At 49.9% G+C, this 18299-nt stretch overlaps 1 protein-coding gene across 5 annotated transcripts in view; it reads left to right on the forward strand.

The window, feature by feature from the left end:
• The first annotated feature begins 6488 nt into the window (after positions 1-6488).
• The window catches only part of CIITA (class II major histocompatibility complex transactivator), a 45701-nt gene continuing 33890 nt past the window's right edge, over positions 6489-18299 (forward strand). For 2 of the 5 annotated variants that reach the window (XM_057695180.1, XM_057695181.1), the window contains exon 1: positions 10663-10739. In XM_057695180.1, the coding sequence (XP_057551163.1) occupies positions 10688-10739 (52 nt within the window). In that variant the 5' untranslated portion in view covers positions 10663-10687. Of the gene's footprint in view, positions 6556-10639; positions 10740-18299 lie in introns of those variants that run through there. The other 3 variants (XM_057695179.1, XM_057695177.1, XM_057695176.1) reach the window with 3 other exon arrangements.

The raw sequence follows: 18299 nt of genomic DNA on the forward strand, positions 1-18299 counted from the left end.
TGCTGAGTGCACTGTGCACTGGAGAAACAATGTGCTTCCCACTTCTCTTAAAAGTAAACTGTCCTGGAGGCACACAGCCAAATGCCCACTTGGGTCACTCTCTGAGCCACCTTGATATCTTAGGCACTGGTGAGAGGCACAGATGGACAAATCAGCTACTGCCTGCAAGTGGGGAAGACAGATGCAGGCACAATCAGTGTGTTTCAAAGATGGAGAAATAGGTTGCCACAGAGAGGAAGGGCCAAAGAGCTGGAGAACAGAGATTGCCGTGTGTGTGAGCACGTGTGCGTGCACAGGCGTGCATGCGTGTGTGTGCAGGTGCACATGTGTGTGGGCATATGCGTGCCTGTGTGTGCATGTGGGGGGCATGCATGCACATGCATGTATAGCATCTGGGTCATGGGGAGAGACAGAAACTGAAAGACAGACAGGGAGAGAGAGAAAGGGACAGAGAGACAGGAGAGAATGAGACAGAGATGGAGATGGAGAGAAGGAGGGATGAAGGGAGGGAGGATGGGAAGAAAGAAGAGAGAGATGGAAAGAGGAAGAGAAAGGGGGAGATGGTGGGGGAAAAAGAGGGAGAAAGAGAGAGAGAGACAGAAGAGGAACCAGACTGGAGGGAGAAAGTGTCTTATTTTTAAAGAGTACTGATGACAGTTGATGCATCTTAAAGCAGGAAAAAAAGCCTATACCATTTCCACTCACACCCTTGGCTCCTCAAACGTTTTAGGTCTTCCTTCCCAGTTACAAAGAGGTTCTCACTTCATTGCAAACAGCAATCTTCCTAAACACATGTGTTTTTCAGTCTCTTCTACGTAAATCTGTGCTTTCCCAATTCTATATGCTGGTGTCATAAATTTTAGTCCTTCTTGGTCCTTTAATGGTTCTGGAGTAACTTGAAGCGAGATAATCATTATTCACGTTTTTAAAATTTATTTATTTATTTATTTATTTTTATTATTATTTTTGGCTGCGTTTTTGGGTCTTCGTTGCTACATGCAGGCCTTCTCTAGTTGCGGCAAGTGGGGGCTACTCTTTGCTGGAGTGCAAGGGCTTCTCAGTGTGGTGGCTTCTCCTAGAGCATGGGCTCTAGGCGTGTGGGCTTCAGTAGTTACAACACGTGGGCTCAGTAATTGTGGCGCACAGGCTTGGTTGCTCTGAGGCATATGAGATCTTCCTGGACCAGGGATCTTACCTGTGTCCCCTGCATTGGCATGCAGGTTCTTAACCACTGCGCCACCAGGGCAGTGGTTAAGATTCACATTTATTGAGTATTTACTGTGTTCCAGGCACAACCTAAGCCAGCAGGTAGTTCTCACACCCTAAATCCTTTGATGATCTCCAACTGTATTTTACACAGAAAGAAAAAACAGAGGCTGCCCAGAGGTGACCAACCCCAGTCCTCAGGTGGGACGTGGTGGAGGCTGAATTTGAAGGCAGACAAGCTTTTAGCTTTAATCTGGCCTTGAGAGGTTACAAAAGCCTCTTGACGGTTTAGCCATGAACACTGGGGCAGTGTAGGTATTTCTCCAACTCTTCTGCCAAGATATAAGTTTACGTGGGGTTGGCTGTCCTCCCAGTTGAATTCTCACCCAGATGGTCTCTGTCTGTTCCCTGGACATGTCTTTTCCTCTTCCCCTCCTAACAGACCCCTGGGAGGCTGGGGCATCTTTATCACCTGAAGGACCTCCCTGACTTCTTAATGGGAGTCTTTTTTTAAAAAACTTTTTACTTTATATTGGAGTATAGTTGATTAACAATGTTGTGTTATTTTCAGGTGTATAGCAAAGTGATTCAGTTATACATAGACATGTATCTATTCTTTTTCAAATTCTTTTGCATTTAGGTTGTTACATAATATTGATCAGAGTTCCCTGTGGGATAGAGTAGGTCCTTGTTGGTTACCTACTTTCTTTTTATTTTATTTTTTACTAATGAGAGACAGATATGTGCATTCATCCACTAGACAGGATTTTTTTTTAAACTTGGAAATAAAAGTTAAAAAAAAAGTAGAAGAAATCAAAGATGGTTGTTGGTACTCGGGCAAAATTGACAGCTCAAGGCTAAATGTAGTTAGAAAAACTGTGTTTAGAGAAAAGATCGGCAGTGTTATTTCACAGTTTCTGTGCACATGTTTGAAATTCCGTCTTGCAAATGCTCAGTATCCTACTCATCTGGACTGTCCTTCATGCGTCTATTTGACAGGAATTTATTGACCGTCTTCCACAGGCTGGATGGTGCTAGTGATGAGGATGCCTCGGCGAATAAGCCAGACTTGGTCCCCACCCTCAGGAAGACTGATGTATAGGGTGACACACACATAAATCAATAATAGTGGCTGGCGGGGGGGGGGGGGGGGAATGGCCATGATGACAGAATAGGAAGACACTGAGCTCACCTCCTCACACCGGCACAACCAAAGTTACAACCACTTATAGAGCAATTATTGATGAGAAGGACCTGAAGACTAGCAGGTAACATTTTCTACAACTAAAGATATAAAGAAAGAACCACAATGAAACAGATCAAAGGGGCAGCAATCAAAAGAAGAATATTTCATGGAATGTAAAAATGATTTGATTAGGAGGTTGGGATTAACATACACATACTACTGTACATAAAATAGATAACCAACAAGGACCTACTATATAGCACAAGGAACTCTACTCAATATTTTGTAGTAACCTATAAGGGAAGAGAATCTGAAGAAGATACGTGTGTGTGTGTGTGTGTGTGTGTGTGTGTGTAGCAGTGTGAACATGTCAATCCTAAAGATGCTACCAGAAAACTACTAGAGCTCGTCAATGAATTTGGTAAAGTTGCAGGATACAAAATTAATACACAAAAACCTATTGCACTCCTATACACTAACAACAAAAGATCAGAAGAGAAATTGAAGAAACACTCCCATTTACCATGGCACCAAAAAGAAGAAAATACCTAGGAATAAACCTACCTAAGGAGGCAAAAGACCTGTACTCTGACAACTATAAGACACTGATGAAAGAAATGGAAGACAACACAAACAGCCTATGTGGTCTTGATGTGGGGGAGCAGAGGCCAACCTCAGAACATCAAAGCCTTCCTCTCTCCTTGACACGCCCCCTGCAAACTGCAGGCTCCTTCACAGGACTGGCTACCCAATACCTCTGCCCCTCCCTCCTCTCTGCAAGGGTTGGTTCCTGTTATTAAACTCCATTTCCTCCCTGGAGGTGTAATAATTTTGTTTCTGATCCCACGTGACTCTAGAAAGGGAACTGGGCTCGGGGCGGTGTGGTCTTCAGGAGGCTGGGAGACAAGGAAGGATAAATCACTTCCTTTCCCTTTTGCTTACCACTCTCCTTCCAGGCCAGCTCCCTCTAAGCCTGTAAGACGTAATCGTAAGGACCAAGGGTAGGTGTGCGGCTGTGGGGCATGGAGAGGAAGCCGACTTCAGAGGGGGAGAAGGAGGATGGGGGAAGAGAATCTCGTGGTTTGTAAATAAAGGGCACTGACTGTAGTTTCAACAAGGGTTCGGAAAAGGAAATCAGTGTGCAGAGTTTTTGTGACTCTCGCTACAACCCTAGCATGGTCTTCACTCTCCACTGCTCTAAACCCTGTGCCGACTTCCTGTGTCACTCAGAGGAAAGCTAAATCTGGACGATTCCGACAAGGGACCTTCACAAGGTGGCTTTCATCACTGCTCTGCTCTCATCCTATACTCCTGCCTTCGCATCTTCTGCAGACATACTGGCACCCTCACTTCCCTGGGACAGGCCGGGCATGCTCTCTGCCACAGGACTTTCGCACATGCTGTTCCCTCCATCTGGAACACTCTTTTCTCCAGATATCCTCTTGGCCAACCTCCTTGAATCCTTCAGCTCTTTGCTCAGATGTCACCTTCTCAGGGAGGCCTACCCTGACTGATCTAGGAGAGACAGCCATGAGCAATCCTGAAGAAAGATCTTAACTTCCTGCCCAGGAATTGAACCTGGGTAGCCTGGATGAAAACCAGAAATCCTAACCACTAGTCCACCAGGGGCTAGAGGCTAGAAACAAAGTGGCCCTAGCTCTTTCCCCTTTTTGAAAGCAGAAATGTTTTAAGGAGGCAAAAACTGTAAAAACAGATACAAAGTTTATTATTAGCAACCTCACAATGTGTGGGAGAGCACACAGAGAAACAGTTTATTTATTTAAGACAGAAGCAAGGCAGAAATACACACCCACAGAGAAAGGATATGGGTGTCCTGAAGGAGAAGCGCAGTAGGTCAGAAACCAGGCAGAAATACACACCTGGAGAGGAGTGAGGGCGTCCTGAATGAGGAGTGTGGTAAGAGGTGACTTAAATCACTTATATAGGACAGTCCTTCCAGGTCTTTGTTTACCTTTGGCCAGTTATCTTGTTTCTTTTTTCACACCTGGCTGGTCCTAGGACCCCTCCCCCTACAAGATGCGTGTGCAACTTTTTGCTAAGATGGACCCCACCGCAGAGGCCTGTGGGTGCATGTCCGCACTTATTATGGGATGGTACCCTCTCCCTGTTTGACCCCCAAGAAGCCTTCCTGCACTTGTGCAGACAGTGAAGTTTTCCTTGACCTCAGGAGTGGGCACCTTATCTCTTTACTTCAGCAGAGCTCAGCTTCTGCCACTAGCTTTGTCCTTGGAGTGTCCGGGTGAGAACAAAGCTTCGGTTTTACTTCGCTTGACAAACACCAGCTGTCTGGCCCAGAGGCCCATCTATCTCCTACTTCATGACCATCACATTTAGAGTTGCAATCCCCCCTTCACACTCTGAGCAGTGCCCTCCTCCCCTATTGACATGTTCACCTTCTGTATACTTTACTTTCATATTATGTTTGCTGTTTGTTTGTTTGTTTTGGGCTGTACCACGAGGCTTGCGGGATCTTAGTTCCCTGACCAGGGATTGAACCCAGGCCCTCAGCAGTGAGAGTGTGGAGTCTTAACCCCTGGACCAGCAGGGAATTTCCTGTTTGTTGTTTATTGTCTGACTCTCTCGCTGGAAAATAAGTCCCCTGTGGGCAGGGATCTATGCTTTCATCACAAATGCATCCCAAACGCTTAACACAGTGCCTGGCAAAGGATAGCTGTGCGATATATGTGTTTGTTGAACATTAGGCTGATGGATGGTAGATGGATAGATGGGTGGGTGCATGGTGGGTGGGTGGGTGAGTGATGAGTGGATAGGAGATGGGTGGGTAGGTGGATGGGGGATGGGTGGGTGGGTAGGTGGATGGGGGATGGGTGGGTGGGTAGGTGGTTGGGTAATGAGTGGATGGGGATAGGTGGATGGTTGATGGGCAGGTGGGTAGGTGGATGGGTGATGGGTGGTGCATGGGTGGCTTGTGTAGTACCATTACTCTCACTTTATAGATGAGTACACTGAGGCACGGGGAGGTTAAGTGATTTGCCTCACTTGTGGCCTCACGGGGAGGGGCAGCTATTGGATCCCATGAGTCCAGGTCTCTTGCTGCACTTTCTGCTTGGCTGCCTCTTCTGAATAACCCAAAGGGATACCGTAAGTCTACCCAGAACAGGCTGACCGTCTTCAAACCGAAACCAGCCTGATGATTCAGAAGTCACCTTCAGATATTATAATGCTTCAGTTACAATCGTGCACAAAGCCCACTTCTGGGGACACGAACTTGGGGGTTGACTCTACTGTACAGAGTAGCACATGTGCTTCCAGCCCCAGGCAAGCTTGGGGGAGGTCCAAGAGTCCTGACAGAACTCAGCAGCCTAACTGGGGAATCAAAGCAAAGACTCAGGCAGTCTTTGACTGAGAGTGGGTGACAACACCTGGAGGACAGAGGCCAGAGAAGAGAGATTTAGGACGGCAGTGATGGAAAAAGAACCAGGCTGGAAGCTGTACAGCTCTGGTTCTGAGGCCATGCTCTGCTGCTTACAAACTGTGTAACCTTGGCCACATGACTGAACCATTCTGACCCTCGGTTTCTTCATCTCTAAAATGGGAGTGATGATATAAACCTCCCAGGGTTACAGTGAGGGTTAAATGAGATGGTAGCTGGGAAACTATCCAAGGTAGTTCTTGGCATTAGACAGATAACACTAGGAATATCGGGCAGAGGGAAAATAAACCAGGGGTTTGGGTCTGCAGTCTCTTTGGGGGCCCCACGTCATATCTAGACACCTATTCCAGTGCCGAGTGCTTGGGTTCTGTGTGCCTCTGAGAAATGAGCCAATGTGCCCCCACCCTCAAGTTGGCACAGGGGCTGTGGCCTCAGTGCCAGCTGTGACTGCCTGATTCCAAAGGCTATGACAGGGAGTTCTTCCTGGGACCCCTCTGGGTCTCAGTTTCCCCATCTGTAAAATGGATGCGATGCTAGCATCCAGAGTGGCTATTCTGAGAATTCAGTGACATCATCCAAAATAAGGCACATGCATTCCTGGCAAGAAGAAAGTTTGTTTTGACTCGTCAACCTCAAGTGTGGTGTTTGGGACAACCACAAACCCAAGGTGAACAGAAGGATGCATGGGGCCAAGGTCAGACCAAGCCAACCTCGGATTTGTGGATGGAGGCACAGCGGAGCCTTTGGGGTGAGCTTTCTCAGAGGCTGTAGGACGCCCCTACCATGGTTTTATATATTATTATTTTCTTTGGCTTTCCTTTGTTGTCTTGTCGCTCTATGTTTTCACGATGTGGTATTTTTGCCCATGAAGCCTCTGTGCTAGGAACCACAGAACAATGACTCCTTCTAGGATGTTGCCTGATTTATTGGAAAGGGAGGGACAAACCCCAGGCTGCCAAGCTCTTCCTCCCGCTTCCTTCCCTATTTGGTTCTTAGAATGAGAGTCACCAAAGCAAGAACACAGCGGGGAGGCAGGCCACGCCCTCCCTTCCTCCCCCTCCTTCCTGTTCCCAAACCATTCCTGCTCGGCGATCGAGGCGCCTCCTTGGACTCCTGGAAGGAGATGTGTTAGCAAGGACCGCTTGGTTTTTCACCTTGAGTGGCTTCCCACCTAGAAGCACCTGTACCGGAAGTTGGCACTTCCCCACGGCTTTTCCCGGGCTGACCAGTGGCCTGTGCTATACTCGGCTTGGCTCCAAGTCTGGCAGCTGACTCAACCAGCGTTGTTTCTGTTCTTTGTTGTTACCTTGAGCAGCTCACCTGTGTCCTCACTTACCATTTATTGGTCTCCCCACCTGCCTGCCCATCCATGCACCTGCCTGCCCTCAAACTTATCTGGTCTACTTAACCACCTACTAGTATCTATTTATCAATTCATCAACTTACATCTACTACCTACTTCTATCTACTTATCAATTTATCAATCTTTCATGTATCAGATTGCCTATATATTTATGTGTCAGCTTATTTACCTGCCTTCGTACTTGTACATTTATCCACGGACAGGCCTATGTGCTCGTGTACCTTCCGACCTGCCTAATTTGCCTACATACCAGTTTTTTTCTATCTAGTCACCACCTCTCCACCAATCTCTTTTCCTTCTTTTCTCACCTCCTCCTCTCCCTCCTCCTTGATCATTTATTTAGCTCCTGTGAGAAATAGGGAGGGAGGATCACAAATAAGCCTAAGAAAAGACACTTACAACCTAGTAAGGGAGGACCCTCCATCCATTTGCAACTTGTCTGCCTTTTTTGGGGGAGTGGGGGACACTGCGTTAGGTTGCTGCACGGGCTTTCTCTAGGTGCATCGAGCAGGGGCTACTCTCTGTTACGGTGTATGGGCTTCTCAGTGCAGTGGCTTCTCTTGTTGTGGAGCACAGGCTCTAGGCACCAGGCTTCAGCAGTTACAGCACACGGGCTCAGTAGTTGTGGCTCACAGGCTCTAGAGCACAGGCTCAGCAGTTGTGGTGCACGGGCTTACTTGCTCTGTGGCATGAGGGATCTTCCCAGACCAGGGATGGAACCCATTTCCCCTGCATTGGCAGGCAGATACTTAACCATTGTGCAACCGGGGAAGTCCGGAACTTGTCTGCCTTGATCATTCAAATCCCAACGCCATCCATTCGCTCAACCAATCCTGGAGTCCTGTGTCTTTTAAATAAGAAAATCACAGTAAGACAGACATTAAGGACTCTATGACCTAATCAGAGGCAGCAGGGACCATACTTGTGAAATAGGAAGTCTACGATGTATTGCCAAATGCGTGGCAGCAAGTTTGCTAAAAATGAGTAAGGCAGAAGGTTGTTGTTAGCTGGAAGGGTGATGAAGGTGGGAGCTCGGGCCGTGAAGGATGGCTAAAATACAGCCTGCTGGGAGGAGGCAGGAGGGCAGTCCTGGAGAGGGGAGGGTGGGGGACCTGCTTGAGCAGAAGCGCACAGGTAGGACCAAGCCGTAGCAAGGGATGGCAAGCTTTCTGGAACCCTACTTGTAAGATCAACTTCCCCCACTCCTCTCCCTGGTACTTGGCAGGGGACCCCAGACTGGTAACTTCAGCAATGCTTCTGCCCATAGCTTTGTCATGCGGGACCCTGACTTGAGACAAAGAAATTCAGGTGCCCAGGGCAAGGCTGGCCTCAACAGTGCTGAGAGGGTCCCTCAGTCAGGAGGGAATTGGCTTCATCCTGGGCTCAGGAGAATGGTCACCACCTCTGGGGGAGTTCTGAAGAGAAGCATCACCAGGCATGCGGGATACTTTAATAGGGAGAACCCCCACCCCCACCCTGGGGTTGGCGTAACCCCTCTGCCCCCTCCTACTCCCCCGCACACTCAGTCCTGGAGGCCTGTGGCTCTACCTCGGCACCCCCCTCCTCATCTCCACCGCCTCTGCTGGAATTCAGACCCCCATCAACTCCTATCAGGGCACCACAGCGCTCCTCCCCCATTTCCATACACAAGGCCCTCCTGGTGCCAGTTTATGGCCTCTGTTAACAGTTAAAACACAGGCCGGCACGAGTCACCACTCTGCTAGAAACCTGTGTTGACACAGGCATGACCAGATTTGGGTCTTGTGGACCGTGGTTCTGGGGCAGGGGCAGGTGAAGGAGGACATGGAGAGACCAGGTAGCGGCCTGCAGCTGTGGTCCAGGTGAGACATGAGAGCATCCAAACAGGGGCACCCCAGGCCTGGGGAACTCTCATTCCAAGTTCGGCCCTGCCACGAAGCTGATTCAGAGCTGCCTTGGCCACGGCCATCAAAGTTGGCTCCCTCTGAGGACAGGGAAGTGACCTCACTGAATGGCCAGGTGTGCCTTTCCCTGGGCATCAGGTCACAGGAAGATGAGACTTCTTGTGATTTCTAATATTCATCATGTCTGTTTTGTTAGCCTAACAAAGCAAGACTGTTTCACATTGACTCTCAGCATTCTCATTTGTCTGCCTACTTCCCCCCCTGGGATTTCTGAAAGCAGCAACTGCTTCAGAAATAATCACCATACAAATATAGGCACTGTTGCCCTCATTTCACACATGGAGAAACTGAGGCACACACAACGGAAGTGAGGGGTCCAAAATCACACATCCACTAATAACCACGGGGGCTGGACCCTAGTCCTTTAGACTCCCATCCAGTGTTCTTTCTGTAAAAATGCTTGAGTCACTGAAGTCATTATTTCCTAGTCGTCATTCATTTTGGTACCACCCTCATGATTTCCTCACACCATCTACACTCTGATTAGCTTGACTTTTTTTTTTTTTCAAACCACTCACATTTTTTATTTAACTTTATTTCCCAAGGAAAGTTTACGCCCACCGTAAATGAAAAAGAATGCCACACGTAGAAGGTAACTATGAAACAAGGGAACAGAGTAACATTATTCCATTCTAGCCAGACACCGCTGTCCACATAAGGCTTGAGGCTGGGGGCTGCTCTCTGCGAAATGGGTTGACCATGCATTAGAAGAGGTGTTAAAAGTCCCTTAGTCCCAAACTGAGACTTTCTTCTCGAGGCTGCCAGCAGCCTGGGCAGAGAGTTAAAAATGTGCCAACTTTCTCCCTGCACGAGACAGATAGTCTCTCTGCCACATCTAGAGACGGACAGCCTCTTTGCCACATCTACGTGTTACCCCCAAACCACACGGCTATAAGTACCATATTTGGGGTAACACTTTTTATGTGTATTTTCTGTTTTAGTCCAATGTTCTTAGAATAAAAATGATGAGTGAACCACTCATGTTCTCCAGGGAAATTCAAGGCAATTTAGTGTAGGGATGGGGTGATGGATGGGAGTGGAATCTAGGGTGTCTGCTGGAACCTAGCAGGGGCTTTCGGCTTCTCTTGAGGCATCTGTGGGGCTCTGACCCCGACCCCATCCTGCAGAGGATGGCCGATATTGGCAGCTGGCACCAGCATGGCTCCACTGTGGTTGCCGTTATTTCAGATTGTCAGCATATTGAAGACCCTTCAACAGACAACTCATAACTTTCTGTGATCAGTCACCCTATCTGGTCCACAACAAGGAACCGAAATTCACATCAGGCGCAGCTTTTGTTTAAGGGAGTGTGGACAAATTAGAGCATGTCTAGATATGAGAAATCTGACTGCTCAGATCAGCTGGTAGGGCGAGAATTTTCTGCTGGTCCCTTACTTGCTGCCTTTGCATGTTTGCTTAGTCTTGGCGGGCTTCTGACTCGTGTAGGGAGACTGGCCAGAGATGAGGTTGCCTGCTCCCCAGCTGGGCATCGGAAGGCATCGCTGGGCAGGCTGAAGGCACCACAAGGGGCTGCCAGAGTCCAGGAGCTGCTGCCACGCTCTGTTTCTCACACCATGCGTTGCCTGGCTCCACGCCCTGCCGGGTCCTACCTGCCAGAGCCCCAAGGTAAAAAGGCGGATGGGAGACATTGGGGCTGATAATGCTTCTTAATTTAGGGTGAAGTCTCAGCTGGTCCTGCCATCCCAAATTATCAGAGACATTGCTCTGAACTCGGGGGTGAGGGTGCCAAGAGGCTTCTTTTTCCTGCTGGGGCTTTTGCAAGAAGTGAGGTAATTTACATTTCCTTCTACTGAGGGACGTTTGGTCCGCCCAGATGCCTGGAATGTAAGAGGGCTTTATCAGCCTGAAGGATACTAGAGGGTTGACCTTCAGGGGGTGTGTCGTTAGCTCTCAGCACTGATGACCTGGTTCAACCAACCACAAGGTCCTCTCTCTGCCAGGTAAACACTGAGGGGTGCCCTTGAAGGGTGGAACCCCTGCCAGACCCACCCCATTCCCGAGAAGCAGGGAAACCAAAGCCAGATTCAGCCCTTTGGTCTAGATGTTGAGCCACAGTTGGTGGTAGCCAGTCACCTGGACCAATGCTGCCCTCTCCCCAGTTTCCAAATGGTGTTTTGGGGAATAAGTGGGGACAGTGGACAGATGATGAGAGACAGCATAGCACAGACATCTGGTACAAGCTCTGAAGGCAGTACAGATGTTTTGAATCCCAGCTGGGTGTGAAGTGACACTGAACAGGTCAACCTACTCTGAGTCTGTTTTCCTGGGCTATTATATGGAATTAAGGGGAAACTCTTATTACAAGACAAAGGCGAAGAATCAAAGTGTCTTGCACAGTGCCTGGTGCATTGTAGGATCTGAAGATACACATAGGAACCCGATATTATTGGTGTTGCCATTGTTGTGGGGTTGAGAGTGTGAGACTCCCTTTCTCAGGCACTGCTAAAATGTGAGGCTTCCTCTGAACCTATAGATTGATGACAAGTTTGCCAGCTCTGTTGGTTTGCAGCCAGAGCTTATTGGGGGAGTTTTCCAGGGGAAGAGAGAGGTCAAAAGTCACCTTGACCCACTCCTCCCTCAATTCCAGATGAGGAAATCCAAGCCTGGGAAGGAAACTGACCTCCCACAGTCTCAGGATGGATGGAGTCGTGGTCCAGGACCTCTAGAAGAAGAAGGGTGGGAGGAAAACTGCCAGGAGGTGTGTGCTGATGAGAATTCAGGGTTGCCAGGGTTGAATTTCCAGCCAGAAAAGTTCCCTGAGGAATTTTCTCTTCTTCCCAAGGGCATCAGCCTTCCCAAGAGTGAATGGCTCAGCGAGCAAGTCCCTGTGCCCTGCAGGGGTGGTTTGCCAGCTTCAAGTGGGGGCTGAGGTGGAGAGAGATTGAGGGCTGGCCAGGGTGTGGATGGCTCCCTGCAATCCAGGGCTTGTTTATCATATGCCTTCCGGCAGGCTGCCTCCTCCAAAGCCGGACACTGGCCATTTTTAGGAGCTGACTGGGCACTCCAGGAAGTGCAGGGAGTGGAGCACGAGGTGGGTGCAGCAGGGGGAGGCTTGGGTCCCTGCTTACTCCCCAGCTTGGGTTGGCCCAAGCCCCATAATGAAGAGAGAAAGTGAAAGAGAAAAAAGGCAGTCACAGGGGGTGGAGGTGGAGTGGCCAGGCGACTGCCCTCCCCAAGCTGACTAGCTCTCTCGCTGCAGCCCCAGAGCGGGCGAGGAGGGAGAAGCCACAGGCAGCGCGCAGGAGTCCACAGGTAACCAAAGTTCCCTCTGCAGCCCCTGAAGTGGGGCTGGGAATAGAGGTTCAGAGACTGGTAGACTGGTAGCTACTTGTCTGAGGTCATATAGCAAAGCTGGGAGGAGAGGGAAGGTAACGTGCAGAGCGCACACCCTGGAAATTCCTCATTTTCAGCATCTGTGGAAGGATTCCACGCAGGAACTGGGAGCGGGGAACCCGGAGCTCGGCTGCTTGGCCCAGAGCACCGGCGCGCAGGGAGGCAGCGGGGAGAGGCGGTGGGAGCGCAGCGTCTGCAGAGAGATTGGGACACAGAAAGAGCACGCAGAGCAGGGAGGCTGCGCGCCAAATGCTCGGTAGACAGTCTGCCTGCGCGCGTCCTAGAATCTGGAGAAGCGCGCAGGGGCGCGCGGAGGGAGCCACAGGCTTTCCCTCTACCGGGCGACCTAGGACCAGGGCTGCCCTTCTCTCAGCCTCAGTTTCCCTCTTGAATCACCTTCCAGCTCTGACTCTGGAGTCTGGGCACCCGGCCTTCTTAGGAGGGGTCCCCAGCTCAGCGAGGGCTATGGAGAAATCCTCACTTCTCTTTTACCATCTTGGGGGGCAGGGGCTTTCCCGGAATATCTTTGACCGTTGGCGTATCTACCGCAAGTTGGGGTCCTGAGCCACATTCTCTAAGGAGAGAAACTAAGGGCCCCCGGAAAGGGATTGGGGTGGGGGTCTCCGAAGTCCCAGAATATCAGAGTTGGAGCCACCATGTCTATCTCTGTCTGGGACGCTCAAAACCCCAGAGTTCTCCCTTGAGCCTCACAGCATCTCTCTCCACCCTAGGTGACACAAGGGAGGGGACATAAGTGCCTCACCTCCAGTTGCAGCCAGGAGTTCCTAAATTTGGCAGGAAGTCTTCCATCTATGTGCCACACGCCCCCACCCCCCCCCAATAAATACAACTCCCAGTCAATCAGAAAGTTAAGGAAATTAGTGCTTCTTGCTCCTGGTGGAGCTGAAGGGGGAGAAGTTGAGACCCCAGCAAATCATCACTTTCCAAATCCCAGCCTGCCTTAGGCAAGGACCTGGTCTCCAAGATCTCAGAATATGGAGTGGAAGGGTCCTCAGAGACGACTGAGCCAGGGGTTCCCAGGCTTCCCATACAAGAGAATCGCCCAGGAGGCTGTTTAGAATGCAGGTTCCCAGGCCCTGCCCCCAGATCCCATTGGCTGGGCCTGGGGTGGGGCTCCCAGTGGCAGATTAATTGGCTATGGGTGTGTGTGTGTGAGAGAGAGAGAGAGAGAGAGATTCCTATCTCAAAGGTCCAGCGGGCACACATACATTGAGAGGCACTGATGTGGTCCAACCCCTGTACCTTCTCCATGTTACAAAACCTCTGGGGACTTCCTGGGAGGTTTTGCCAAAGTCCACGTAGCCAAGTTATTAGCAGAGCCAGGGTTTGAAACCAGGTCCCCTGAGACCCATCCAGTACCTGGGCGGAAGCGTGAGCCTCCACAGATGCAGGGTCGGTGGATCCTGGGTAGTCAGAGGGCAACTTGCTGGTACAGCAAAGTCTGTCTGATGGCAGGAACATGGCATCTAGGACCTGGTTGAGAGTAGAATCAGAAAATTAACACGGGGACCCTGCTCCAAGGCCTTGTGGGTCAGTCTTGGGCGATCAGGGAAGTGGCCTGAGGGAGAGGGTAAAGCTTATGCACGTGGCATCAGTCACCCTGGGTAACTGACTTCCCCTCCCGAGGCGTGTCTATAAGATACATAAGACATGAGCACTGTCTTGATGATTTCATGACCTGCACAGAAGCACTTTGCAAAAACCACCAAAGAATACACATGCCGAGTGTAACCTTTACAGCTTCTAGAGGGATTGCATAGAAAGATCTGAGAGGTCGTCATGGGCACACGACGTCCCTTGTGTTTCCAAAGACTTTGACACATATGTGATCCGTGGTCCAAAGACAATTCTCAGAGAGGCCTTGATTGACGCTGGTTCTCATAGGGAGGACATCAGTGCTTTTCTGATTCTCTTTTAATCCTTCTTTTTTCTGGGTAGGCATGTTAGCAGCACGCTAATACTAAAGTTTCTTTTTAACAAAATGGGAGGGCAGATGACGTTAATTTGATAATATGGTTTTATTTTCAACTGCAGGAGAGACTGGTTTCTGTTTTTTGGTTTTTGTTCATGCAAGGTAGTGATAGAAAGTTTTCTTCTTTTTTAAACGTAAAATTTACCAAGGTAATCATTTTTAAGTGTACAATCCAATGGCATTAAGTACGTTCACAATGTTATGCAAGCTTCCCCACCATCCATCTCCCAAACTTTTTCATAGTCCAAACTGAAACTCTGCCCCCATTAAGCACGAACTCCCCATTTTCCCCTTGCCCCTGCCCCCAGCAACCACCCTTCTACTTTCTGTTTCTATGAATTTGACTACTCTAGGTGACTCATATAAGTGGAATTATACAACATTCACTCTTTTGTGTCTGGCTTTTTTCACTTAGCATAACATCTTCAAGGTTCAATCATGTTGTAGCATGTGTCAGAACGTCATTCCTCTTTATGGCTGAATAATATTCCAGTGGGGGGTTGGACCACATTTTCTTTATCCATTCATCTGTCCATGGACACTTGGGTTGTTTCCATCTTTTGTCTTTTGTGACTAGTGCTGCTACAAACATTTGTGTACAAGTATCTATTTGCATTTCTGCTTTCAATTCCAGAAAATTTTCTTTTACGATAAATACGTTTGGGGTTTTTTTTAAGTTAACTTAAGGAAAATGCTTAGGTAAATTATACAACAGGTGGTATGCAGACATGACCAAACAATTTGTAAAGGAGTCAGGTGAATGCCTGAAGTTTGGGAAACTCTGGATTAGTGGAAAGAGCTAGTAGGTCTTGTAACAATCTAGGTTCGGGGGCTGGAGCTACTAGGTCAAGGGGATGGCTGCTGAGGGACTTTTAGAAGGAAAAATATAGGAATCGGGAACCAATCTGATGCCAGGGTTTCCAGCTGGGGAGAAGTGGAAAGGTGGTAGAAATGCAGGGTCTGGAAGGCTCCCTTGCGTAGAGCCATGCAAACTGAGAGGCAGTGTCTTCTCGGCAAGTGGAAACTCAGGCGGCCTTGGAAATAAAACCTATCTGAGTTCTCAATCACCTCAAGGCAAGCGTGTGCGTGTTGGGGGAGGGGTTGCCCAAGAGCAATGCTCATTTAAAAATTCAGATTTCCAGACCCCACCCCGGACTTACTGTCAGAACCTCAGGGGTTGAGGTCGGGGCTGCTGTGTGTTTAGCACCCACTTCAGGCAATTTTGACTCACAGCCAAGTGTGCTAACTGTCGTCAGGTGCTTGTAGGCAGGGCTGGCTCGTGATTCATTGATGGAGGAGTCTCCAGCACCCAGCAAAGGGCCTGCCTCTGGCTTAGGTGCCGCGTTAGGTCAAGCTGGGGATTCGGACTGGAGCTGGGAGCCTGACTCGGCTAACTGCAGCCACAGGCTCCTCATTCCCCTCCCCTCCCTGCCACCCCCACCCCACCCCAGCACCCGGCTCAGGTTTTCTTCCAGGAAAAACTTGTTGGACTCCTTTTCGGGTCACTGACTGCAGCTGGGAAGGCTGAGGCTTGCAGAGGGAAGGCCAGGCAGAGGTGGGGGAGGCTTGTGTACTGGACAAGCACAGAGGCCCCCTCCTCCCCTCGCTGCAGCTCTTACAGCTGTCTCCTCCCTCCTCCCCTCCCTCTTCCCCCGGACCGGCAGGCCCCTCGGCCCCAATAACTATGCGGTTTGCAGGCACCCGCATCTAGCTCGTCTTGTTAGTTTCAAGATTTTCCAAGTTGCGATGAGGTTGATGTCCTCCAGAGAGTCCAGGGAAGATAGGTGGCTTACCTGAAGGCTCAGAGGTGGTCTCTGTGGGGTCTTTTGTGGGTTTCTGTATGATTTCCAGGCCCTACATGGGGAAAAACAAAACCAAATTGTCTCAGGTGGGGTTTCCCAGGAAGCAGACTCAGAGATGGAGATTTGCACATGGGAGGTTTATTGGGGAGAGGTCTCCAGGGTGGGGAGAGGGCCCCTGGAGTAAGGGAAGAAGCAGGATTGGGCAGAGCCAGGAGTTGGGCTGCAATCCAGTCCTCTCAGCCAATCCCATGGGGAGGGCTGAAGCTGGGATGGCCAGGGTTATCCCAAATTGAGACTCCCAGACCAGACCTCTGCACCCCCAGAGGCACCAATCACTGTATGTGGGTGCCTCTGGAGAAGGGTGTGACTTTGGGCTATTCCCAGGGAGGTTGAATTGTGCCCTGTGAGCTGGCTGCCCTCCAGCAGCTGGTCCAAAAGGAGCTGATCTGAATAACACACCACAGAATCCACTACACTAGTTGAAATTGACAAATCAGAGAGCATCTGGAGGCCAAGACCTCAACTGTCGCCTGGAGTTGTCTTTTTTACTATCTTCTCTGCAGCCCCTTTTGGGGAAGGGGGGGGTTCTCTATCCACCCCCCACCCCCCACCCCATGCCCTTTAATTAAATAGCTCCATTATCACCTGTTCTGGGAGCTGGACTCCTTGTATAATTTCATTTGAGAGCCATGGGTCTAGCATGATATTCTTATTAAACAGATGAGGTCCCTGGGGACCAGAGAGGGAAAGGGACTTGCCCAGGGTCACACAGCCTGTCAGGTGCAGAGCAGGGCTGGGATCTCAGGTCTCATGACTCCCTGTGTGGATCCTGTTTCATCCATCTGTTGTAAACTCAGCGGTCTCCATGGCTGCGTCAGTCCGCTTCCTCTGCCCTCCCTCCAACTGCTGAGAAGTTCTGTGGCCAGGAGTGGAGCCAACCTTGCTTCCATTTCCAGCTTTCCTGCTCTGAGACCTCTTTATCCTGGCACAGGCTGGTCTCAGCCCAGAGAGGCTGGGAGCTATGATGGAAATGCCAAGATTCTTGAGGGGTTGGGACTGAGGAGGGTGAGGTGGAGCAGCAGGCTGGGTCCAGTGGGGAGTAACTCTTTGTGCCCTTTGGTTCCCAGACAGCTTATTTCCTAATCCCTTTTCAATCTGAGCTGGCACCAGGGCTGGGGAGACTCTTCCAGCACCCCAGATACCACAACTCCCATGCTTCCTACTCCTTCCTTTGTGGAATTGACCAGTGTGGACACTCAGGGCCAGTCCCCTCCAAGCCTTTCTGTTAGAAGACACCCTCCTGTGCATCCCCATCCCACGATGGGGCAGGACAGAATTCAGTCCTGTCTCTTTCTGCCCCAATTACCCAGCCATCCCAAGCCATCATCTTTCCTGCAGATCAGAGACAGACATGATCTTAGAAGGCCTCCGAGCCAATGGATGGAAACCCAAATACCTAAGGGGGCCATAACTGTGCCAAATGGGACCTGGCAGAATGCAATAGGGAGTAGTGGGGACTTTGGCAACAATCAATTGTATACTCTAAATGGAGACATTGAGATGATAATTAAGACGCACATGTATACACACAAATTGTCTTGGGAAACAAAACACCTAGGCCTGTAGGCCTGGCTTGCTTTTCATTTTGATTCCATACTCCAAGCCAAGCCCCTTTGGCACAGAGGAAGAGCCTGCGGTCAGAATCAACCAATTACTGTATTTCCTGACCTCTTCCAATCTCCCTGCCTGGAGAAGTGACTAGAACCTCCGGCTGCCTTCCAGCCCCATTACCCCTCAGCACTGACACATGCCTTAGTTTCTACTGTCTCTTGTGATCTCCTCAGGCCTCTCCAGGAAGTGAAAGTCTTGAGTGAGACCAGCAGTTTCCAGAAGTTTTCTCTGTCTCATTTTCCTGGGTCACCCATGCTGGACCAGCAAAGGGGGCAGGAGTGCTGGGGCTACCTCCTCTACAGATGGTGCCCACCTTTCCCTGCTCATCTCCAAGTCCTGCACGTTCTCATCTCCTCCTGCAGGACT

Source organism: Hippopotamus amphibius, chromosome 9 (assembly GCF_030028045.1).
Source record: "Hippopotamus amphibius kiboko isolate mHipAmp2 chromosome 9, mHipAmp2.hap2, whole genome shotgun sequence".
NCBI classification, from domain to species: domain Eukaryota; kingdom Metazoa; phylum Chordata; class Mammalia; order Artiodactyla; family Hippopotamidae; genus Hippopotamus; species Hippopotamus amphibius.